The 25500-nt window shown below is 37.2% G+C and overlaps 1 protein-coding gene across 1 annotated transcript in view; it reads right to left on the reverse strand.

Moving 5' to 3' along the window:
- Positions 1 to 25500, reverse strand: part of ZNF407 (zinc finger protein 407) — a 352047-nt gene that overhangs the window by 306468 nt on the left and 20079 nt on the right. Inside the window, exons 2-3 of the mRNA XM_065629772.1 lie at positions 13096 to 17907; positions 7223 to 7337 (exon numbers count right to left, since the gene is read on the reverse strand). Of these exons, the coding sequence (XP_065485844.1) occupies positions 7223 to 7337; positions 13096 to 17872 (4892 nt within the window). The 5' untranslated portion in view covers positions 17873 to 17907. The remainder of the gene's footprint in view (positions 1 to 7222; positions 7338 to 13095; positions 17908 to 25500) is intronic.

Genomic DNA, 25500 nt, shown 5'->3' on the forward strand with positions numbered 1-25500 from the left:
ACAATTTAAATGTGAAAGATGATGTGGATGCATTTCACGATGCATCTTCCGAGATGCCGGAGTATTCCAATGAATTGAGCAGTAACTACTGGAGGCGCTACTTCATGCTAATACATTTGATGCAAGTAAAATTGGATGCGAAGAAAAACAGATGCCCCAACAGATTAATCCAGCAATCAACTCTTATAGATTAAATTTGGTTAAAATTGAGGGAGTTCCAACAACTTAAAGTTAAAAAGTATAAAACATAAATCAGAGTCTATTTTTTCCATTTTTGGGTAACGACCTTCTCTTACCAAACCCTCTACTACTAGGGAAGACATACTGATTGATAAAGATTAGGCTCAGCTATTTATCCCCTAAATTTTGAAGTAAAGTTACTAAAAGCACCAAAGAAGATCACAGCTGAATCAGAAGCTTGATGCAATTTCTACACATAAATGATTAACACAAAAAAAAAAAGCAAATGTAAACCTAAATTATGGATATAAATGCAAACCATGCAACTTAAGCCTATCAACAAAACAACCCAACCAAAACTTTAATCAAGCAAAACCTCTCTCCCTGTCAGCACCAACCACCCACACTGACAACTCTCAGGCTCCATTCTTCTTGTGGTAACCAAAACCAAGTAAACTTTTTTGCCATCTCCCTCTGCCAACATAAGGCAATTTTTAATAATATCTTTCTCAACGCTTAGGTCAGTCCTTCCGAACCATGGATTATAAGGACAGAAGTCTCTTTTTCAGTAGGTATACTGCATTTTAGGACTGCCAGTTGCCCTAGCACTAACTGTTAAACCCCAATTTTTGCACCATCAGCCTGTTTCCCCTTAGTCCCAACTCCTGCCTTCTCTGGAAGGGCCCAAACCCTCCCCGTGCAGACACAGAAGGCTCTTGCTCTTGGAGGACGCACTCAGTATCAGAACAATGTACAGTAAAGTAAGAAATTAAAAATGCGCATGCCACACGTATCATCGTCACACCACTGTGCATCTTGCTAATTACCATTTGGAAGTGCACTGAATTGGATTGCATGCAGCACAGGTATTAGTCTTGATCACTATAGAGTCATAGAATCATTTCGGTTGGAAGAGACCCTCAGGATCGTTGAGCCCAACCATAATCTAACCTAACTCTAGCACTAAACCATGCCCCTAAGAACCTCGTCTAAACGCCTTTTAAACACCTCCAGGGATGGTGACTCCACCACTTCCCTGGGCAGCCTGTTCCAATGCCTGACAACCCTTTCCATGAAGAATTTTTTCCTAAGATCCAATCTGAACCTCCTCTGCTACAACTTGAGGGCATTTCCTCTCGTCCTGTCACTTGCTACTCGGGAGAAGAGACCAACACCCTCCATGCTACAACCTCCTTTCAGGTAGTTGCAGACAGTGATCAGGACCCCCCTCAGCCTCCTTTTCTCAATTCAAATACAAACATACACTCTCATGAGTAGGACCCTTCGATACCTTGTCTCTTCAGCAAACACAACCAAATCATTATTGTAATCCAATTTAGCACACAAATTGCTAAAAGCACATTTTATTAAGTCAGAAAGTTGGTCTCGACTTTTCTGTATCAAGGGTACCACCGGTCTCCAACAGCAGAGTCCTTCCACCGCCTGCACCTGAGTCTCCCACTCACTGGCTTCAAGTCCAGCCAGCTCCACGGCGGACTGACAGGCCAAGGGAGTCTCGCACAACACGCCGCAGGATCCCTACCAGCTGGTCGAAGATGCTGGGAGCTTTTCTGAATAAAAGTAAATTGCTTCCATTTTGAGTACTTTTCTTAAATTGTAAAAATAGAGAGTATGTACTGGAGGTCAGGTTTGCAAACCTAATAAAATGATAGATAACTGAACAAAAATGGGCAAGATAATAAAACACATATGTTACCTTACTCCGCATATTTTTCTAGTATTTTCCCATTAATTTGTTTAAAAGCGTGTGCAAGATTGGAAAGCTGTTATGTAGGTTCACCTCATTTTCTCTACTTAAGTAAACGTGGACCCAAGTGTATGATAGGACCAAATAGCAAAAAGCAGACAGAGAAATTCAGACTATCTGGATCTGCAACAGTCATTTCACACGCACTTATCTCTGATCTAAACAGCTGAACCAAATACATATTTTTGTTTGGACACATCTGTAGGTATGATGTGTGTAATTAATTGTTCATTCAAAAATGCAATTTCATGATGCATTTGATGATTTAGGTATACAACAGTTTTAGTTCTCAGAGCTGACTAAAAATAGTGATTTTAATTTATTCCTGCTGCCTACAATTACCCACAACCATGTATTTTTAAATATTTCCAGCCTATAAAAATTACTAATTTTTGCCACTTGTGTTTATCTGCATTTAGACTTTGATTTGGATAAATTAAGCTCTCAAGCGTTCCTTGCTTTATGAAACTCTGCATGTTGTACACTTCAACACAAATAAATGACTTCTACCATTAGAGGTTTAAATAATGTAATGTATTTCATGCTCAGCCTGAAGCTGGATTCCAATGAAGTTGCTAATGCACGTAATGATTAAGTGTAACTCAAATACTAACTGTGTTGTTGAAAACATGACAGGCAATAATTTGGTCTATTATATTCTGCCATTTAATTGCCTAGTACAGACATTCTCTGACACGTTATGAAGCAATGATTTACAATTATTCAAGCTGCAAAGGTCAGAAAGTGACATTATAATCATCTATGCAGAGATCCCTTCTAATGCACAAAAACTAGGTAATACCACACAAAAATAGTTTTACTAGAGTAGCAACTTTCTATTTAAGATTTCCCAAACTGCACAAGTATAAATAATTAATTTACATTACAGTACATTAAGGCATCCTTGAAAATATAATGTTTTTCCTGCTCCTACCAATAAATTTATGAATAACTCTTTTTTGCTTGCTAAAAGCAATCTGAAGAGCAGGCTTTCACTAAAACTAGCCTGACATTAAGAGCAATCAGTTAAAAAAAATCTGAAAATCTAAAAGATTTTTTAGAACACAACACACAGGAGTACAGCCAATTTTTTTGATGCAGCTGGTCAAAGCACATTCTTATCTATAAAGTACAAAGATCTATTAGCCACTATACTCAATATAGGCAAGTATTTTTCTTTAGACATTCTCAAAGCAACCAGTGTCATTAAAATACTGAACTTTATACAGATTAAGATCTCTTGAAATATTCTTAGCATTAACACCAGCAGCCAAAGTGAAGTTATTTCTATTCTTGGGACACTATAACTCTCCTCAAAGCTTGTTTATATGAGGCTTTAAAAAATAACTGAATTTAGCAAAACACTTATTTAGCAGAACATCTTATAACATCTCAAGAATTAATTGAGAAAATGAGTTTCAAAGCTAATCGAGAACTGAGGAGCAGTAAGTAAAAATGATTAATACCTCCATCCACCAAAAAGACCAAAACAAAGCAAAACAACCATGCCACAACCAACCAACAAAACTCACAAGAAAGAACTACTTCAGCAAAAGAGAGAACAAAAAAATTTCCATCCCCATCCAAGTTTCTTTGTGAACAAAAATACTTATTTTTGTTCCTTAAAACACTTGACTGCTATATATGGAACAATCATAGTAAAGACATTGCTACAAATGTCCTTTCAATTTTTAGGAAGGTAGTAAAAAATGTTTATGTGCATCTTTTAAATATTGAAAATTTTCCTAAAAATCCAAACCTACCTTATACCCATCTTCCTCAGTAGAAGTCATAAAGGAGAGAAAAAAAAAGAAAAAAGCAGCCATTCTTACTTGAAACATGTAACTACATTCCCAAAATTTCTGTTTCTGAAAGCAAAGGCAAGCAAAAGGCAAAGGAATGTAGATGCATTTTTAAATCAAACATCGCCTATAAATTCTGTTCAAAATCTTGAGTACAGAACAATGCACTTTTTGTGTTCTACCTGAGGCATAAAATTTGAAAAGTACATGATAAGCCTTTGCACTGCATTTCACCAGGCAAATGAAAGAGAAATTTTAAATGCTGGGCAACCAAGATTTGCTCGTCGAACCCAGGGCATCAGCCAATTTCAGAGCCAGACTTTCAAAAATTAAATTCAAATATGCAGCAGTTTGCTACCCGCAGAAAATAGATACTACCTCTGAAATAATGGGATATATTTTACAGCCATGGGTATGGAAAAGAAAACAATTAACACACATCTGCGATAAGGAAATGAGTAGCAGACCGTTTATTCCAAATGTTAAAACATTAGCAGTGTCCAATTTCTGTGTCATGTAGTTTCTGCTGTGCAGCTGAAGAAAAACAAACCATGAACTTCAATTAAAGAAAAATAAAACAACACAGCAAAATTGCTGCCTTTTTCAACAACTAAGTGAATTATATATTGTGTACTTTGTGTCATGTAAATATGAGGATCATTTGGAAAATTGAGACATAGCAAACCCTTCCTAAAACAACACCACAGATACAGCTTTTTGCCGTTTTTTTTAAAGGCAAAAATTTCCAGAGAATTATTGTCTTAAAAAAAAAAAAAAGTAGTATTTTGAGACCACACTACACCACGACATTGCACTGACATTTCACCTTTAAAAAGTGCCCAAGTAGATTCAAAAGCTTTTGAAATACAATTTATCCTCGCAACTAGCAGAGGGCTTATTATTATGAATCTAAAAGTCAGAGGATAGAATATTAACTACTGTAGAAAAGAAAACATAGTGCAAGACCTTCTGTTTGTGACAAAATTACAGAGTTAATGTTCCTGAAAGATCACTTCACCTTTTAAAGCACGATTTTTAAAAAGGTAGAATTTATAGCAATTAAAGCTAATGAAGAAATGCAGCATGAGCTGCTTATGTTCAGGAACTAATAGGTCCACTGAGCATTTCTAAGATTATTTAGCCATCAATGATAATGAATTGACATTGTCAGTGGTGTTAATGTACCAATGCTCTATAGTGCCACTAATCCGATAGCCAATCCTAGCCATTTTATTTTTTTTATGTTGCTACTTTATTTTTTTAACCTACGCACTACCCAGTCCTTTCAATTAAAACAGCAGAAATACAGGACAGGCTATTACACTTTTTTCTCTTTCACATTTAAGGATGGCATGTTCATTATTTGGACTGCAGTTCAAACTGCTCTGGTCATTCCTTGTCTTCAGATCCTGCTCAATTCTTCAGGACTGTTAGCTACAGTGTAAAAATGTCTTTTCCAATTAAATCACTGTTAATGTATAATTCTTAAAATATATTTTTGGTGCACATTAAGTGAAATGTGATGATTGTTTAAACAGGTATATAAATCAGATTTTTGTAAGCACAGGGTATTGTGGTGTATGTCTCTTCAGCTGATTGTTTTGTCCTACCTAAATAGCAGAATTTCAGGTTGATGAAAATTAGCTATACAATACCATACAGAAATGGAAAATGAGTACTTCCTTGGCTACCAGGTATGACATGTCGGCTACATATAGTAAGCAATCAGCTTAGCAAAGCGACTAACATTCAAGTCCACAGTTTAAATCATTCAAACTTGTTTTGCTCTCTCTCTCTCTCGCATAACCATCGTGGATTGCAACTGAGATCTGTGTAATTCTGAGGAAGTTTCTAAGAACATGTCAATCCTGAAGGGATGTGGTTTTGAAAAAACGAGGAATGGTGCCAAATCCTAATCATTTTAATTCTCTTTTTATAAACGATACAGTATTAACCATTTTGAATTTTTTTACTTTTTCTCTCATGATAACATAGTTAATATTTTTCACTTTAAGTTAAAAGGGAATTGAATAAAGAACCATTGTCGAGTTTGTTGACAGCTTCTGAAGAACAGAGCTTAGCCTTAGCTAAACAGTTTCATGGATCTGTGGTTGTTAACCACATTCAGTGCCAAATTTGCAGCAAATTATATAGCAGAGATAGTAAATAAGATTTTCCAAACAACATAAAATAGCCTACCATGCATAATGTTCATTTAAACATGCTGCAAAATGAAGAGTACCACAAGTTATTCTACTACTGATATTCGATGGACTTAAGAATTAGGCTCATACATTTTTCTTTCTTTCTTCAAGAAGTCAGCAATTAATTTTCTTAAGAGAGTAAAAACATCCAAAGTAACTCATAATGCTGAATGCAAAATTATTTAAAAACCAGAGAGATTAATCGGTGAAAATCACTCAGCTGTGTCTTCAGCTGAAGATTCACTTGTCCTTTGAAACGTGTAACTCACTTTGTCCTGCAGTAGAACGGTACACTAAGGCTAAAAAAACCTCTCCTGCTGAATTTTATCCCCAACATCACACTGCACCATTCATGTGTGCACTGCATCATCTAAACGAACCTGTGCTGTTCTACACATTAGCCATAAGACTGCTATAGCAGGTTACATAGGTTTGAGTAAAATGTTTTTATATGATGCATATATATTAGTTACTTTCTCCAGTATAATAACATTAAAATATATTTTTAATCAGAACTAGGGTATTAAAATCCAACTTTGAATGTCCTACGATGTACCATATATGCCATGGCATTTTAAAACCTTTTAAACATTTCTGCTAAATTAATTAGTTTTGCATTAAGGAGTCTCAATGCCTCCTATTAAATGCAACACATTTGAAGGACAATTAAACGTTATGAACGATCCTTCTGAGGAAATAACGATTAAGTAAAAAAGAAAAATAAGATTTTTGGGTAACAAACAAGAACACAAGCATACATAAAAGACATCGATTTATTTTTAAAGTCTTATGCCTGCAATATTTTCGATCCGTTTGTTTGAAAAATCAGTCTTCTGTTTTGTTTTCGTAAAGAATGAAAAGTCTAATGGAGTCCAGAAATCTGTTAATGGTACTAAAATTATAACAGTATAGCAAAAGAAAAAACCCCACACAGTAAAGTCTATATTATATATTTTTTATGTCTTTAAATGGAATTTACAGTTCTCCCTGGCAATGTGAATGAACATCCTATAATTTAGTCAATTTACAGATTACAGGTTCAAATTGACCTTGTAGCCCATAAAATTGCTCATCTTCAGTGCAGGATTAGAAGTGGGAAAAGAATGTCATAACTGTATTTAAGGAATTTACCATAACAATGGAAAGGAGGATATGCATGCATAATTTTAGCCACTCTTGCTCACATCACAGTTTTCAATTCTGAAACAATGCATATCCTGCACTCTTCTCCTGGTTAACCGTGGTGGAGACTGTTTCAATTTACTCACCCACAGACATGACACTTGTATTCCCTCATCCCAAGGTGCCTCTTGACATGGTTTCTGGCATCTCCGAGCTGAGCTGTTGCAAAGTGGCATATCTTGCACTTGAATGGCTTTGATCCTAAGTAAAATTTAGCATAAGATATGAGTTGAATTACAATAATATATCACCCATGGTTAAAGAAATAAAAAATCCTGGGAAAAAATAACCTTTAAAAAAGCCTATCCCACATTCAACCTACATGAGCTTCTTGCTTAACAAAAAAAGTATCCTGTACATAGATTTATAACTTCCAGGACACAGACAGTATATACTATACATTACTCATTAAAGTATCCTTAAGTTCAGGATCACAACGACTACTCTCTTAACTTGTAATAATAATTTACTCTTTTTTTTAAATTAAAAAACCCCACAAAATATTAAAATGAGAAAATATACTGGGTAGATAACCTTTCAACAAGACAGCAGAAGTTGTTTTACACCTTTCCCCATCTTCAAATGCTGAAACTCAAGTAATGGTCCTAAAGTAGTTTGATATTGGTGTAAACTGCAAAATGTACTTGTTTTCTAAGCAAATATATTTAAAGTAATTTTACAAAGTCTTCCAACTTTGAACAGATTTCACATTAGCATTGGTATTTCAGATTTGTTCTGTCACACACAGAAAATGATTCATCACCTAGCTATTGTAATGACATGCAATGTATGAATATACAGTGGATAAAATATTATGCCTTTATGACTGTTTTATGGTCAAGAATTTATGATTATTCTGCAAAGCAGAAGTATTGACATTTTGGCTATTATTTATTTCAAGAACAAACTTTAATATTAAATGTCTACTGCAGACCAAAGAACTCTGAAATTATTTCACCAAGGAAGAAATACCAGTGTATTTCTTATATTGCATCAGTTCAGTAAAAAGCCAAATTATTTGTCTGTCTTAATTAACAGTTATCCTCCCCAGAGGATGGAAAAACTATTTTCTTTTTTTTACTGGAATAGCTAAATTGGGCACCTGTCAGTCACCATGTTATTATGCAGCAACACCTTTCTAAAGCATGCTGTAGCACTTTCCAATTTTCTGACCACTAAATCCTTAAATCAATAAATCAAAATCAGTTAAAAGTAAGTACAATATGGTCACAGTTTCCATATTATGTTTAGCATAGGTTTTGTAAAGTACTTCTTCCACTACAGTTAAGCATAATATGAAATATGTGAACTTTAATAAATATACATAAAGAGCTCTTATAAGAAAAATGTTGCACTATATCATACTTGATCAATGAACCTTTTTGCTTTGCCCTTGAAAACAGAATATCCTCCAAGAATCCATTGGTGAAACTGAGGATCTTAGTAAAAATTTTCAGAGTCTTAAATTTCAATTTAATTCCCAAAAGCTGACGAAAAATGAAGCATTTAATTTTAATCTTCTAACTGAAATAAAAAAGTCAACAGTACTAAGCACGGGCAGACAAGGTTGAATATTTCACAGTTCAATGACAATGAAGCCAGATCTCTTAATACTTCCATTTCTACTGTTGGAAGAAGATGTAAAATATATTTAGCACCTGAATGGTTATATCTAGTCAGCTTTATATGTTTAAATGTCAAAAGCAGGTTGAGCCTGCAGCTAACAGCAATCACATTCTATCAATCACACTGAAAAACCCCAGTTTATTTAAATGATCCTGATAAAACTAAATTAATCATTAATTTGGTGACATTTCAAATCAACACTGCATTCTGTAAAGACACCCATGCAAATTAAAAAAAAAAGTCTATCTTTGCATTAAATAAAAGAGTGTTAAAAGTTGATTTTTTAACTTATGATCTGAAAGACTAATCGCACAATTAATACCATCAAGGCCACAGTTGGAGAGGATTTTTTTGAATCTATTGGTGTTTATACTGCTCTTTTTTGTCATAGAATTCAAATACCACATGGATTCAATACTGTGTTCCCTTAGTTTCTCTCCTACTGATTAAATTGTAAATTTGTTCCTCATTCTGTTACTGCAGGTGTCCCGCAGGGCTTCCATACAAGACCTTTGCTGTTTTCCATTTACATGACTCCTTTGTGAAAAACTCGAGTTCAGACCAATTGTAGCTACTGTGTGCTGACAATACAGAAATGCATTATTCTGTTGACTGCTCTCATCCAAAAAATCACTGGGGCCTTGAGGTTTTTTATTTCTCAGATCCAGACTGAATATCTGTTAACATCTCCATTTAAATGCCATGAAAATTCAAGTGCTGGCAGGCTCCAGTAGGCACTTATCACCTGAAACAAAAGCAGGGCATCTCCCTTTTAGGTTCCTGGTGCCAAATTTGTTCCAGTGTGTTCTTGGATGGAACAACCCAAAATTTTATGCTTCAGATGAAGACATTACACTAAGAGTTAAACTAATAGGGCAAAAACTCTGTATTTACCATAAGGCTATCTGAAACAATTAACCATTTCGTAGCCATACTTATCACAAACTTCAATGGTTCTTATATGCTGTGTTGAACATGATACTATTGTTTGCAGAAAAATGAGTAAAATACTTTCAATATAGCATGTCTCCAATCAAATTATTAAAAAAAAAAATCCACAGAATTACTTTACCCACAAGTTATGGCATGGAAACACAGTGTATATTTTCTGATGGTAGCACTAAACAGTAAGGCTCTTAACAAGCGAATTGGAAAAAAAAAGGAAAATCGACTAAACGCAAGAGTTCAGGTCAGACAGATACAAACTGTGCTACTGTTTTACAGAGAAGACTGGAGTTCATAGTCCTTACTTTACATTAAGACAACAGAGACCCAGAACAGTAAGAAGAATTCGCTGCCTCAGCTTTAAGGCAGCCAAAGGCAACACCATCTGCACCTGCACGCCTGGCTGTGTCCCCAGCTCAGGCCTGATGCGAAATGAACAGAGTCGCATGAAACACCATCGTACCATTTCCTCCTGTGTTTCGGACATGAGGAGTAAGATACCACACTTACGCTGGGCAAACCTGCCATTAACTGAGAAATCTGATGAGAAATGAAACAAAGACGATGCGGTTGCAGGTTATTTTTCCTCAGATGGTGATTGTTAATTAAGTTTACGGGACCTGCATCAATTGCAAACTAAAAAGTCTTCCACCTCTACTACTCCTTTTATTTTTCTTTACATTTCCTCATTTTCACTTGTCAACATGTGATGGACTTACTTGTTATCTCCTCTCCAGCAAAGCTTCCCTTTCATTTGCAATGTGAAAATCTCCTACATTATTTAATGGTATTTTGAAATATTATTTTTCTATTAATGGAAATCGTTAGTTATATATTTCTACAACTTCCCTCTCCCCCAACCATCACCAATTACTCAATAAAAAAAAAATGGCAAGGAGTTGGATATGGTTACATATGCATATATAAACATATATATATGTACGGATGGATGCTGAAGAAAGATTTTTTTAAAAAAGCACATAATCCAAACATTAAATGGGAAAATGTGCAGCTCTGCTCCTATCAGGTACCTGGCGTTACTCTAGAACAGATGGGAAGCTGGAAACACTGTACTTTGCCTCAGCAATGTTATAAACCTGTGTATGTACAGTTGGTGGAGTAGGTCAGTTCCCTCTGCCACCACTCCCGATAACCCAAAAATATTTGTTTCTTTATTCGACTGCATCCACTGTGATACAGATTGGGAAAAAGGTTCTATAAGACCCAAAGGAAAGCACAAATATGAAAACACGGATTGGAAAAGAAAGCCTTCTTCCCATTAACTATTAATAAAAGTCTCTGCATTACTATTTATGTGAATTAGCAGAGCATAGAAAAGCATTTCATTTACAGGTGCCGTGAGAAGGAGGGCAGATAAAACTCTATTTGTAACCCTTCTATACCTCCTCCACAAGCACGCCCGAAAAATTACTGGCAAAATGAAACATATTCTTTTACTCCTTTGCATATTTAGGGCCATGCAAAAGCACAATAAAAATATACTTCATGATAAGACCTACACACAAGATGTTAAAAAGTACACTAACTTTTACTAAATGTTACAATCAATGATGTAACTTATGTAAGTAGGGTTGCTTTGTCATATATTGATAGTTACCTCACTTTCACATCCACATTAACTTGATTTTAAATGCAATTAATACATATAGTCAAGGAAGACTAATGGACTACATTCTGCACTTAACCTGGTGGACATTTTCAAATGGCACAAGTGACCAGTGCAAACCTATTTTGCATTGTAAACGACTAAATAAATCTTAATGGATTAAGAATGATCAGCTATCAACACACAAGGGAAATTAAGTGCTGAAATGCCTACATTGATTATTTTAAATTATTAGCCTTACTCTGTTCTTGAATTTGTATGCTTTTAGTGAGCTTTAACACATTTACAAGACTTATTGACTATAATTACAAGAGAATTCAAGTAATGGACACATCAATTATAAGCAACATGTCTTGACCAGACAGTTGCATAAAGAATTCTAAAGAGAGCTCCATTAGCATCCTCCCCCTTAGTTTTATTCAGTTTTATCTGCCGTAAGAGGGCATATTAAGGGCTTATACAGCTGTTCTGACCATGTGAACACGAGCGTCCCTCTAAAGACTTAACACGGCATTTAAAGTTGGATATTAGCTGAAGCAATACAGATAACTATGTTATTGACAGGACAAAAGTAATGCTGAAAGTATTAAGTATGTGAGTTATTGGTATACACAAATATTGCAGTTATAGTAAAATACTTTGAAAGGTTTGAAATACGATGTCCGTGTTCTGCAAGATTAATTTTAAACTTTGCTGTCCAGTCACACCCTTGCCTTTTCATAAAAAACCTTACAAAACTATTTTAGGATTATGCCAGGAATTACTATTCTTCTATGTTTCCTTTTTTCCTACCTTTTTGTTCTCTTCCTTGTAACCATGCACTAAGTTTCAAATACTGCATGAATTTAAACTATAGCTTCCATAATAAGCCATTATTTTAAAGTACAGTAAAATAAACCTTACAGTTTTAATGAAAATATGTTCATTGAAATGTGAATTTATTATTCAAATCCACTCATAAATTCAAGCATGGAGACACCACTTGTCTAAGCAGAGCTCAGTGATTTAGAAAAGCTGTCTATTTAAAATAAAGAATGTATGGCAGGTTTATAGAAACATCGCAGTGAATTTTTACATAAATTTAGAACTGCAGCTTATGCATTTTTCTACAAAAATGTTTTTAAATTTTCCACTTAAAATTAAACATAAAAATGAATTGAAAGTGTGATCAGCACAGAAAGCAAACCAAATGTTACATCCCTGTGCATCGCATCAGCCTTACACACTACCTTCCAAAAAGGCTGACCAATTCCAATTCTCATAACTTATTTCTACAAAAACATCTTGATCCTTCTGATTGGTATTTATTTAGGAATGATGTAATATCAAATGTCTATCCTGAAGCATTACATAATGCTGAAAGTGTAACTGAATTCAAATGAAATAAACAATTAGGATATTAAGCAACTAAAGGAAGAGGAAGTTAGAAAGAACAGCTAATTGTTCTCTCAAACCACCCCTGCTTCATTATATAAATTTAAGAACTAATTAATGGTTACTGTCTAGATTAAAGGGAAGGAAATCTCTCAATATGAAACAAAAAGCAAAGGGTGACTGCGCTTAAAACGTTGTTACATTTTCTGCCTTTTGATCACTGTATTTTCTACCCCTTTAGGTGATTTTGAGTTTCATCGGGGGCTCAGCAGGTGATACGAATGCCAGTTTGTAAGAAATGTTAATGAGATTAACAAGCAGAAAAAGACCAAGGGTATAATTCACTCTGTTTGAAAGAGACCACTTGCAAAGAGAGCGTTTCCATACCTGTATGGGTACGGATGTGAGCTAGGAAGGCCATGGAATTGCTACTTCTACACATCTTCCCACAATACTTGCAGACGTTGCCTTGGTTCTCCTCCCTCTCCCTGTTTATTTGCTCCGTGTCTTCCACGATGTACTTATTCACTTCCCGCAACAGCTCTTCGTGTTGCTCTTTGATGTGGAGGAACAAGCTCTGCTCCGAATCGAAGGGCTCCGTGCACTTGACGCACTTGAAGGTGGCACCTCCTTCGGGCAGCTCCTCCACGCTCGCCTGCTCGTTCCGCATGTGCCCAGCACTGGCCAAGTGCTGGTGAAGGTTGCTCTCTGTGTAAAATGATTTTCCACAGAGTAAACAATGAAAATGTTTCTCTTTTGAAGGATGTTTCATGGCTATGTGAACATTTAGTCCGCTCAAACCATCTGCTAGAAAACCACAGTCATCGCAGCGAATCCGTGTTGATTCCCCGGGGGAAATCCCTTCTGACTTCTTCTTTTTCCCGCCGCTTGGCGAAGGTTCTGCTTTCACTGGGAGCTCACCAGCTTTCACTCCACCTGACATCTGTCCTTCAGCAGAATGCTCAGTGGCCTCCCCATCTTGATGGCTTTTTAACCTCACTATAGAAGAATCAAACTTGCCAAAATTTTGCATTGCCTTTCCTTTATCATCAGCACTGATAACTGCTCCTAAAGCCTCGTTACTACTTTCTTGCATGCCCTCAGCTGTTGAGCCATCTGCCTCCCAAACATTGTTATTTATAGTCGCTTCTGCTTCACGTTGTGCTTCCATAAGGGCTTCTTCCTCCTCCCCAGTAGGATCCACTTTGAAACTTCTGTCACCCTCCAAACTATGTATATTTTGTACCATTTCTCCAGTGTTTCCAGAAAAATTGGACTGCTCTACTGCACTACTTGTTTCTGGAAGAGTCAGCATAAGTGAGTTATTGTTTTTCAGCGATATTTCTTTGAGAACGTCTGTGTTTCTAGACTCTACTTCAGGGTTTTCTCTATTTGCTTCTAAGCTTTCCTCACCTTCTCCTGAATTCAGGTTTGTGCTGCTTGATCTGCTTTGATTCTCTGCAGTGCAATAACCATCTGAGTTGAGCAGCTCCTGACCATGACTACATTTCTGCAATTCACAAATATCTGTTTCTTTAAATGGTACTTCCTTGTCAAGTTTAACTTTATCCTTCTGAGGAGTTTGCTGGAATCCTTCACAAAAAAGGTCTTCTCCATTTTTAGACTCCTCTTCAAGTTCACCTTCTACTGCATTTTGGGAACTGCCGCCTTGAGGCACTCCTGGCGATGCATTTTCATCTAAGACAGTACACTCAGTTAAGTTTTTACTCATGTGGTCACCTTCTGCCACATCATTGGCACATTTGGGTTCACTTAAACCAGTTTTCAATTCTCCTGCGCTGCGGTGGTGCTCCCCTTGAGACAAAGCAGTGCCTTCTTTAGTGATATTTGCTGTGTTTGCTTCCTCCCCAGAAGAATAAACATAAGATTCTCTTCTAATTTTATGTTTCTCTGTTGCTGCATGCCTAATCATCTCTCTGCGAGTAACAGCGTAGTAGTCACAAGCCATGCAGTAGTATTCAAATTGTTTTGTATGTTTTCGCTTCACATGCAGCTCTAGAGAAGAAGAAGAATGAGCAATGAAGCTGCAGTGTACGCACTTGTTGTCGCTTGCACACATTGCTCTTCTCTGGAAGCACGGGTCACTGTCTGGAGTAACCCTTGCTGGTTCCAGAAATATACGTTGGTCTACATTTAATGGATTGCTAGTATGCTCCAAATCTGGCAGCCTACTGGCATTTGCAACTTTTAGCTCAGCATCTCCTTGCTCAACTTCCTGATTGTCTAAGGCAGAATTTTCCAAATCTGATGACTGGCTACCATCCTCAACATGTTCATACAAGGCAGTCATGGGGCTGTTAACCTTCTTGCTCATGGATTCAAAATTACCTCCTTCGGGGCTAACAATGATCTCTGAGTTCTGTTTTCCACATCCTTCTATTTCAACACGACTTTTGTGTTTTTTGGTTGCACAATGGCGTTCCATATCTCCTTTGGTTACAGTGTAATAATTGCAAACCTTACACAAATAGCTGTACTGATGACTGTGCTTTCGTCTGATGTGAACAGACAAATTTGTAACACTGGAAGCCAAAAGACCACAATGGGTACATGTCCTAGAAAGAGTGCCTTTGGGTTTCCCTCTTTTGGGTGCATTAGCTAAATCCAATTCATTTTCACCAATCCTTTGCTCAAGTGGAATTAATTCCTTATTTCTCGATAGGTTTTCCATAGAAGAGGATGAAACATGTATAATTTCTCTATCTAACTCTGCATTCCCGCTCCCAGAAATGGAAGGATCCACCACTGTTTTAATGCCACCGACACCAACACAAACCTTTTCGATACATTCTTCAAAACGTAGTCCAATATTGTTTTTCCTGGCATTTTCAAGGTGCTTGCTTCTTTTGATATGCTTCTCCATTCCTTCCTTACTCAGTGAGTAGAGATTACATGCTTTGCAAAGGAAGTGATGCTCCTGTGCATGTCGGAGTTTGATGTGCCTTGTAAGAACCGTGGAAGATCTTGTCTTATAAAAACACTTTTTACATTGAAATTGGGTTTTATTCAGAACAGAATGCTTTAGTTCACTTCTATGATTTATGAAGGAAGGGTCTGGAGTTTTTGCTTTCATTGATACTTCCATTTGATTTGCAAGATTTTGACTCTTGTTTGATACTGAGTCAGCATAAGTTACCACTTGCAAGGCCTGATCACTGTTACTCAATGGAGTAGCTTGCTGAAATAAGGAACCATCATGTTTCTCATCTTTTTGATGATTTATCAGCTCTTCTTCCACTGGAAAAAAAAGAAAGCAGGTTGGACAACTATGGGACATACTATGCGCCTCACTCATATGGCTTCGAAGGCTGGTCGCATTCAAGCCAGTAAATGAACAGAGTTGACAATTAAAGCTACAACCACCCATCTGGTGTTCGCTGTCCTGACAGTATTGTTTCATGTCTTCCCTGACTCCAGAGGAATAACTACACATCTGACAATGAAACTTGATCCTTTTTGTATGAAGCTCTGCAAGATGAATTTCCAAACTTTTCCTGTTCTGCAAAACATGACCACAATCGGTGCAAGTGTGACCACCATCATCAGCAGCAAGGTGAATGTCAGAAGCTTTAGTATCTGTAGTGCTGGAGGAAAGAGTATTTGGCTTATCTTCAGCAAGATCTTGAATTTCCGAAGTAGTATTACAATTACTTTTAGCATCTGTTTCTAATTCTGTATGTGACACAGGGCTTGAATCACCAGGATTAAGCTGTGTGCTGGAGACATGCTTCATGTGTACTCTCTGAGTTTCAGACTTCCTTCTCTTACTGTTACCCAAGAAATTGTACCTTCTTTTAACCTGTCTTTTTAATCTAAAAGACCTACTCTGCCCAAATAAAGACCTTAACAAGACAACATTTCTTTTATAGTCTGGTCGACTGAATCTCCTTGCCATGTTCAAACTGCTAACTAGCTTTTTGGTGGTTGGAGGGAGTTCCGTTTTCTGAAAGATATTTTCTGAGGGTCCTGGTATTTCTAGTTTTTCAGTATGGACTTCATAATTTCCTTCTACAGTGGAAGAAAGCAAAGTTTCTTCTGTCATAGTCGCTGTTTTTTCAGTGGGAACATTTAAAGATGGCATCACTTCAACAAGTGCAGTGCCATCGTTTTGTTGAGATAAGCTTACTTTTGAGCCGTTCAGTGCTCCGCAGACACTTAATTCGTCTGCATCAGTAGTTCTTGCTCTTAATTTACTGGTCCCAGGTTTCGCTCTGACATTCTTCTCTTTAGTTGCGGTAGATCGTTGTTTTTTAAAGGATTTTTTTGTCAATATCTGTACAAATCCTCCCCGTGCAGCAAGATTTTGGCGTCGAAGGTGCGTCTTGCCAAGGAAATGAGAATTTAGGAGATTTTCCTCAGCACTCTGAAAACCACAAAGATCACAACAAAATATCTTTGATTTATCATGATCATCATGCATGTGTAAAGTTGAACTACATTCAGCTGTGCAACTACAGTGAGGGTACATTTGCTCTTTGGATTGTTTAGAGGGGATTTCTTGTTTATGTTTTTCCGTATCAGAGCAGGAAGGTAAACACTGATCACTCATTTTGCCTTTAAGATCTTTGTCTCCGTTTCCAACTGTATAGCCAACACTGATTTTTTCTGAAGAAGATAACTTATCTGCAACAGCAGCTGGCACATCTTGTGAATGTTTATTTTCCTTGTGAATTTTCAATATGGTACCATCAGCACATTTGAAATCACAATGTAGGCACAGGAAATTTGAATTAAATATGTCATCCCCAAGACAGCTGGCATCGCCTTCCTTCTTTACAGCTCCAGCCTCTCTACTACCTGCTTCTCCAGCTATGACACTGTGCAGTTTCCTTTCACTATCTTTCATGTCTTCTGAAGAAGTCCGCCTTCTTTTTCTGGAGATACTTTCAGGTTTGTCTGGTACAACGACATCCAGGTCTGGTGATCCCGACAGTGCCCTTTTGTTTGTGCCATTCTCTTTTCTTTTCTTTTCAAGGTCTCTGAACACTTCATCTGATATAAGCTTTGTTTTCTCCTGAGAGGAAGAGTCACATCCAGCATTTTCTCCTGATGTATTTCTCCGGGATTCTTCTGTCAACTCAGTTTGTAAACTCTCATCAACATCATCTCTCTTCTTATTTTCCTCCCCATCCATTCTTAACATTGATATTATAAATTGTAGATCATTTGGTTTAGTACCTACAAAACAAAGGAGTTATTATTAGCCTTTTTTTTTCTACAACCAAAGTTAAAAGACTCAAGTGAAAAAAAAAGCAATATAGCAAATCAAAATCATGGCAGGAAGACAGACACAGTGAAAGATACAAGGCTACATTTTCAGAATGGTGTCTAAACTTATACTATCTAAATATCAAACCAACTTTTAGGCAGTGGTTACAGCGCTCTCACTGTGATGAGCACCATGTGAGTGAGCACTCGGCTTCAATAGTTTTTGTGTAATCAAGTAATTTTCTACAGGCTTAAACTTGGGCAGACAAGCCTAACCTTTGTTTCTGGAAGCATTTTTAGGACACAAAACACTAACAGCTTTCAGGGAATTGGCCATGGCATGTTCAGCTTTTCCTGAACTAGAAATCCAGGTTCTCAAATTTAAAAACTCCAAGGAGGAAATGACCATGACTGCAACAACAAGCATAACAAAGCCAACATAAATGTTAAACATTGTAAGTATTAAGCTATCTTTTCTTCCTCTGTTTAGATTACCTGCTAAAGAGGGAAAACACAAATAGAGCCATGCTCTAAAAGAATATGCTGCAAGTATAGTTCCCTATTCCTAAAATATCCTCTAAAACTTCATTTCCCAATTGGGGGAGGGGGGAAGTTGGAGAAGGAAATACGAAGTCATGAAATAGTAGTGCAGAGAGTGGCAGCATCTTTGAACCCCAGCACAAACTCTAACCATCCAAATCCAGTTACCAAAAGCTTTTGCTCAACTGCCCAGTGTAACCTTCCTGCTCCCAAAAAGATGTCACCACTAGAAAACTGATGCTACCAACATGTAAGAGGGTTGAGGGTGGGAAATCAAATCTTGACATTTATTACCTTTTCATTTTGATATGAAGCGATTGAGAATTGAGAATGCATTTCATTTTAACAGATGATTAAATACTAAATGTTTATCTATGTGCTTTACACTGTGATTTAAACATCAATTTGCTGCAGATCCAAGTATCCAGTTTTTTGTTCAGTTACCCACTGAATGAGGCCATGACCACAATTGTAAGTACTTCCTGACAAGTTTAAGTAATTGCAATGTTGATACAGACAATGCAGGGTACAAAAAACTACTCAAGTACACGCTTAAAAAAATATGGTTACTTTTGAGAACTAAGAAAGTATTAAACTTTGGAATTATTACCTATGGAAGTAAAAAATGCTTTTCTGCATAATAATAATTTATGGAAGGCCTATAAGGAATTGAGTGCACAATAGTTGCATACATCGAACAGTTTTTCAACTGTAGGTCTCTCATTGAGCTACAGTACCGACCAAGCTTACGCTAAGCTAGCTACACCTAAATAAAAAGAGAATAACCACATCTAGATCACATCAGCCCTTTGGAGCATCCAGATATTGCCAACTGTAGTTTTCTGATTCTTACACACTATTGTTTTTCTTTGTTCAGTAAACCATGATAGAAACTATCACAATTAATCAGAACTAAAATGATCAGGTCTATATTCTCAGCTGGAGTAAGTCAGCATATTGTCAGTATGTTCAAAACCACTACAGCAATTAATAGCAGAGGAGGATGAAGCCTTTGAAGCGCACGCTTACCCTGAAAACCTTTACAAGAACTGTTTGGGATACAGAAGAAAAAAAAAAATGATGAAAATTATGTTGTTTAACTGCAGTACAGCATCATTCATATAACTTGGGAAATATCAAGAAATTACTTCAGTGATGAGTGCCACAAATCTGTCCTTAACTGTTTGCAGGCAGCAGCTGTGAGTCCTTTTCTCTTTTTCCTCCACAGCAGATTCCCAGCCCAGCACTGAGACCTGACCACTCTTCTCTTGCATGGCCTGAGGAAGAACAGTTGGTTTTTCTTTGCTGTACAAGACAACTTGCAATCTCAAGCCAATTCTCCATCTTCTTTACAGGATACTTTCCTCTCAGACCATCTGATTTATCAGAGAACCTGTCCAGCAGTGAACTAATACCCACATCGGAAACTTCCACTATCAAAGGTTTTATCAGGATAATTAGGGGTTCGCCATCAACAAAAATTCATAATTCGAGACATTTTAATAAGTAGGAGACTGGTGGCTCCATACCATACTCTCTTCTGACACACTTCATGCCCATTTAAAGCCATTCTATAATTTGATTTAAACCTTAAAGCACTGTCATACCTACATCAACCTCTGACAGAAATCGCAAGCCACTTTCTGCCAGAGACGTAGTAATCACCGGAGGCGGATGCTTCCCAGCTGTCACAGGCAGGTATCAGCAGTCTCAGAACATGCCTTTCCTGCCACACCAGCACAGATACAACTCATCACCACTAGCTACCCGCACACCTCCAAAAATATGGCTGATTTTTTGCATACAGTATCGGCAGGCTTAGCCTTACTTCTCGGCATTTGTTCACTAACCCTCCAGTAGAAGTTCATCCTACTCTGTGCTCTACCAAAAATCCCAGATAACAATCCCAGTTCTAGTGTCCAACCTTGTCTCCAACTCAGTTGTATTGCATCAATCAAGGATTTTTCCAAGCACTTAGCAAAAAAAAAAAAAAACGGAGAAAAAAGTATTTCCTTTATTTTATCTTTGTAAATTGTTTGTAGTCACAACTACAAACAAGTTGCTAGGCAAGTGAAAAATGCAAAATACAAATCTCATAGGTTCTGCCAATGATTTCGGTATGAAATTAAAATAGTTTCATATGTAATACAAAGATGCAACAGAGCTTTATGCCCCAGCCTTCTTGACTAATTCCTCCCATTCTCCAAGTCAATAGTAGATGGAGACTCTTATCTCTGCCTTCATTTCATGATAAACTTCTAGGACGCAGACAGGGGATGCACTCTGCTTCATTTACAGGCATTTCTCCTAATTAATACAACAGCTTCACATCTATACATACAACTAATAACAAGTACTATGAAGGCTCTTCAGCTGTACGGCACAAGTTAGGTGTAGCAACCATTAATGACGTGCCTTTACGAGTTTCAGCTCTACCTGACATCTGAATTTTGATTAAAATAATCTCACCCTGCACACCCCTCCCAGGGTTAGATTTGCCTCTGTTCCACCTCCATATAAATTGTGTCAAAATATCACTATATGGGAATATGCAACTGCATGAAATCATAATCCAGAAAGAATTCTCTATGACAGAAAATAACTATGGGGCAGTTGCTGTGCTTTTTCTAAAATTACCCCATAATAATGAATCTAAGGAATTAAATGGCCTTCAATGTCTTTTAGTTCTCTTTTAAAGTTGCCTTTAGGACAAGAGCACATCTTCTGACATAGACACTTAATGGCTACTGTCACTATTTTTGCTGGGACCATAATCAGCAATTTGCTGAGCTGTAGTCAGTTCTCCACATCTCAGACAAGGTCTAGACCACAGCACTGAACCACGTCGCTCTTTCTTGTTGTCAGGACGAGATGAAATGGCCTCATGTTGTGCCAGGGAAGGTTTAGATTGGATATTAGGAAACATTTCTTCACGGAAAGAGTTGTCAGGCACTGGAACAGGCTGCCCAGGGAAGTGGTGGAGTCACCATCCCTGGAGGTGTTTAAAAGGCGTTTAGACGAGGTTCTTAGGGATATGGCTTAGTGCCAGAGTTAGGTTATGGTTGGACTCGATGATCCTGAGGGTCTCTTCCAAGCAAAATGATTCTATCATTCTCCCCACCAGGATCTTTGCTCAGATAAGACCGCCATGTCTCTAAGAGAATTTCAGTAGCATATTCCTCAGCCTCCTTGATAGGAGAGCAGTAACTCACACCCAACAGGAGCTGTGGGCAGAGCTCTGCTCAGCTCCCCACATGGATATATCACACAAATGACTACCATCACTCGCAGGATGCACTCCCCATACCATAAGCCTCCTCTAGGCAAAAGGAGCCTATGATGCCTCCTCATCTGTAAGCTTCTCTCCTGGAAGTCCCGTTCTCAGATTTGCCACAGGACAGGAGGATAATGGCAAAGCAACAAACTGGTCAGAAATCTGGGTGGTCCTAGCCCTCAGTCAGCATAAGCCAATTCACCTCCACTCTCATCAAAGCCACTACACTAATTAAGGGCTAGCCTATAGTTTGTATTAATATGAAAACCGATGCATCAGAGAACACGAGCAGCACTCCGAGTTTGTAGAGTCCCAGCGACCACATGATACATAAGGTTAAATGGGTTTATTCTTGCAAAATTAATCTTGGATGAAACCTTAGTCTGTCACAGGGATCATCATCAGGAGCCAAGAATCAGCATCTGGAACTTGATTAAATCAACTGGTAAACAAAACCACATTCTAGATGTAGCAATCAACCCTCTGCAGCCACAACAGCTTAAGCACATGCTTAACTCCTACTTGTTAGTGCATCTGAGTAAGCCTTTTGATATCAATGCGATGCTGGCAAACCCATATAGCAGTAGAAGTGGGGAACAACAGCTCTTGAACTACCTTACTCACGGACCAAGATGACTAAAAACAATGCAAGGCGCAAGCTCTCGTGCTTTTCCTTCTACCTTCACCTTTTAAAGATTCTGAATACATTTTTACAAGTAACAGATATCTAAAGTGCAATAATACATAACCACTTATGTATTGCATAAATAAACCAGAAAGGATTTCTACAGACCTGAGACTGCACTGCTGGTATCACCAGGTACAGCCCAGCAAACCACCAGAGCATAGGATCAAGTCCAAGCAGAGCAGACAGCCATCGAATCTTCAGTATTTCCGTAGTTTAAAACCCAGTTCTGTCAAACAGCTCTCTCTTAACATCATATTTGATGCTCAAAATGAAGCTGTTCTAACTCAAAAGTGGGTTGACTTTTTGTAACATAAATCTTTTGTTAATGTTCATATAAATCAAGTATAGCTGAACAGATTCTTAAAGGATATGACCAAAAATTAATTTGCCACATTAGCTTCAGGTTAACAAATTCTTCTGCTTGGAGACAGTCATACATTACCTAACACATTTTAAGGCTCTTTGCAGCACACTGCTGTTCCTAAGTTTTGGAAAGAAACCTGGTGTGGCCTCACCTTTTATGCACAGAAAAAGCTACGCTCAATAATTCTACTAGAAATATTACTGAAGTGTTTATCATAGTGCTTTTCTTCAGTAATTATCCAAGCATCTGAAAGAAGTGAAGCATGTTTTTAAGATTTTCAAAAGCAAAATGTTTATGTTACATATGCTACATCTGCGTAGGCCAAATATCCAAATCTTTACAAAACATATGAGGACATGTACATATTTTTAAATTATAAGTGCATAATACACAATGCTTTTGGTTGTGTCACAGAAACCAATATAAATAAAGATTCTCCTCTTTCATGCATTGGGATTTCCAAATGGTCAGAATAATGAAATTTTTGTTTCAATGTTTGACCAAATTTAAAAGACATCCCACAGTCACAATTCAGCACCATCTCACTACCTATAAAGAAGAAAACTAATAAAAAAATGGGAAAAATACCACTTCTTGAACTGCCACCACCATTTTTTACCAGATAACAACACAGATTTTTGTATTCTTCCTACACTGCTTTTTTGTATATTGATACAGTATCTGCTACAGTTCTATACAAAAGCATCAGTCATTTGCAGACAGAAGATCTTTTCTTTGATGGAAATAGACAACATTTTGGTTGAGTGTTTTTTCTGGTTTTTTGACTCTGGTCCGAAACATTGTAAATAATTCCTCTGTGCGAAAAGGTGGAGACAGTGCAGTTAAGATTTTCAATGTAAGACTTGCATTGCCCTAATCCTCAGATGAAATTTAGAAAGTAGTAATCTTAAATTCAAATGAGAAGGACAAGCAATTTAGTGATGATCTGTAAACATGTAATGAACTGCAAAGTTCCTTAACTTGATGCTCAATACAGTTTTATTTACTTCTCATTTTGGTCATATGCCAGCTCTTTAAGGGAAGGGCTATGGATGTGTACAGAAGAACCCAAAGAAAGCATATTCACAGGTACTAAATTCCACTTTGATTTTTATTTTTTATGCTAATCCTGGCATTAGAATTCCCAAAGCACTTCTCAGTCAGCGTATTATCATCTCCAAGTATTCAATATCCAGTCCACAGTGTTTATAAAGATGTGACATGTGGAAAACAGAGTTTCTTTTTTTTTTCAGTAAAATTTCCTTTTTCAGACAATTAATTCCTTCAATGAAATCATGGATACAATGAAGCAAAATCATTTTAATGAGCTCCTTAAACAGTCTGCACAAAACTGAATGTGAACAACTCATCTCACCATATGACCTTTGTGTCAAATAAACATCTTCTCATTTCAAAGGGCATAACATCCTTCCTAAATCAAACCATAGGTCTGTCTTATGGCCTTATAAAGTTACCTCCCTTCAGAGAGACTAATCCAAGAGAATAGCCTCCTTAATAATGGAACACAGAAGACAGTACGCTTGTTGGTTCAAATGGAACAAAGATCACCTTTAATTTGAGGAGTATCATTTAACCATTACAAACATGTATTTTTCCTTGCAGCTCAAGAAAGCTGGAGCTTCAAACTTTGCATCATGAGTCTGTTCTTTCATGGAAAATGACTCATTTTCCAAAGGCACCAGAACCTCCACAGCAGACTTCTAAACAATCTGTGGGCTTTCAAAGACTAAAGACTTGGAAACTTCTACACTGATGTATTTGCAGTAAAGTAACAAAATTAAAAGCCCACTGATAGTCATCACTGAAAACGCCAAGTTATCTGCACCCATTAGCTTCATTTTCTCACAGGCATCGGAAAGAAGTGCAATGGCATCACGGGGAAACGCGCCCAGCGGTATGATTCACATCCCTCTGGCTTCTGCTTCCAAACCCATGAAAGTCATTCAGGGGGATGGACAAGGGGAAACTGCCAACAAAAAGGAAGTTACTATGAATTCCTGACATAAAGAACATATTCTTTAATTCACACACACACAAAAAGAAGGTTCCCTAGCCCATCATCCACTCAGTTCAAAAACAGCCAAATGCTGCTAAATGCAGCAATGATGACCAATTAGATCAGCTTTGAAGAGGGATATACACTCATTTCAAGTGCTGTCAGAATCAACAGGCATATCCAAGACAGAGAATAAAAGGAAATGCACTAGTATCTCCTAGGAAGTGTTGAATAACGCCCAGATTTTCAATTATTTCTTTTTATTTGAAAAGGTCTGTATATTTTGATTTGTAAATTCAAATAATTTGGACTATTTCCAGAGTGAGGCATACATATAACAATAGCAATAAAACTATGCAACAGAAACTTCTGAGGATCCAAGAATGATTGTGTTTGTATAGCACTGTGATATTTACAGATGAAAAGCACTGTTCAAGCATTCTCAAAACACTTTAAAGAGTTTATCAGGTCCATGAAGGAAACTTGCAGGAAAGAAATTTTTCACATACAATAATGAGTCCCGTGGTTTGTGGGAACTCTCAGAATGACACGGTTTCATGCGAGATGCAATTCTCATCAGCTTCACTAATTAAAACTAGAGAAAAGCAAGAAGTAAATGCAATTTTAATCTCTTTTCTACCATAGGCTGTAAGACCCACTTACGTACAGTGGACCACACT

Source organism: Caloenas nicobarica, chromosome 2, assembly GCF_036013445.1.
Source record: "Caloenas nicobarica isolate bCalNic1 chromosome 2, bCalNic1.hap1, whole genome shotgun sequence".
Classification (NCBI taxonomy): Eukaryota; Metazoa; Chordata; class Aves; order Columbiformes; family Columbidae; genus Caloenas; species Caloenas nicobarica.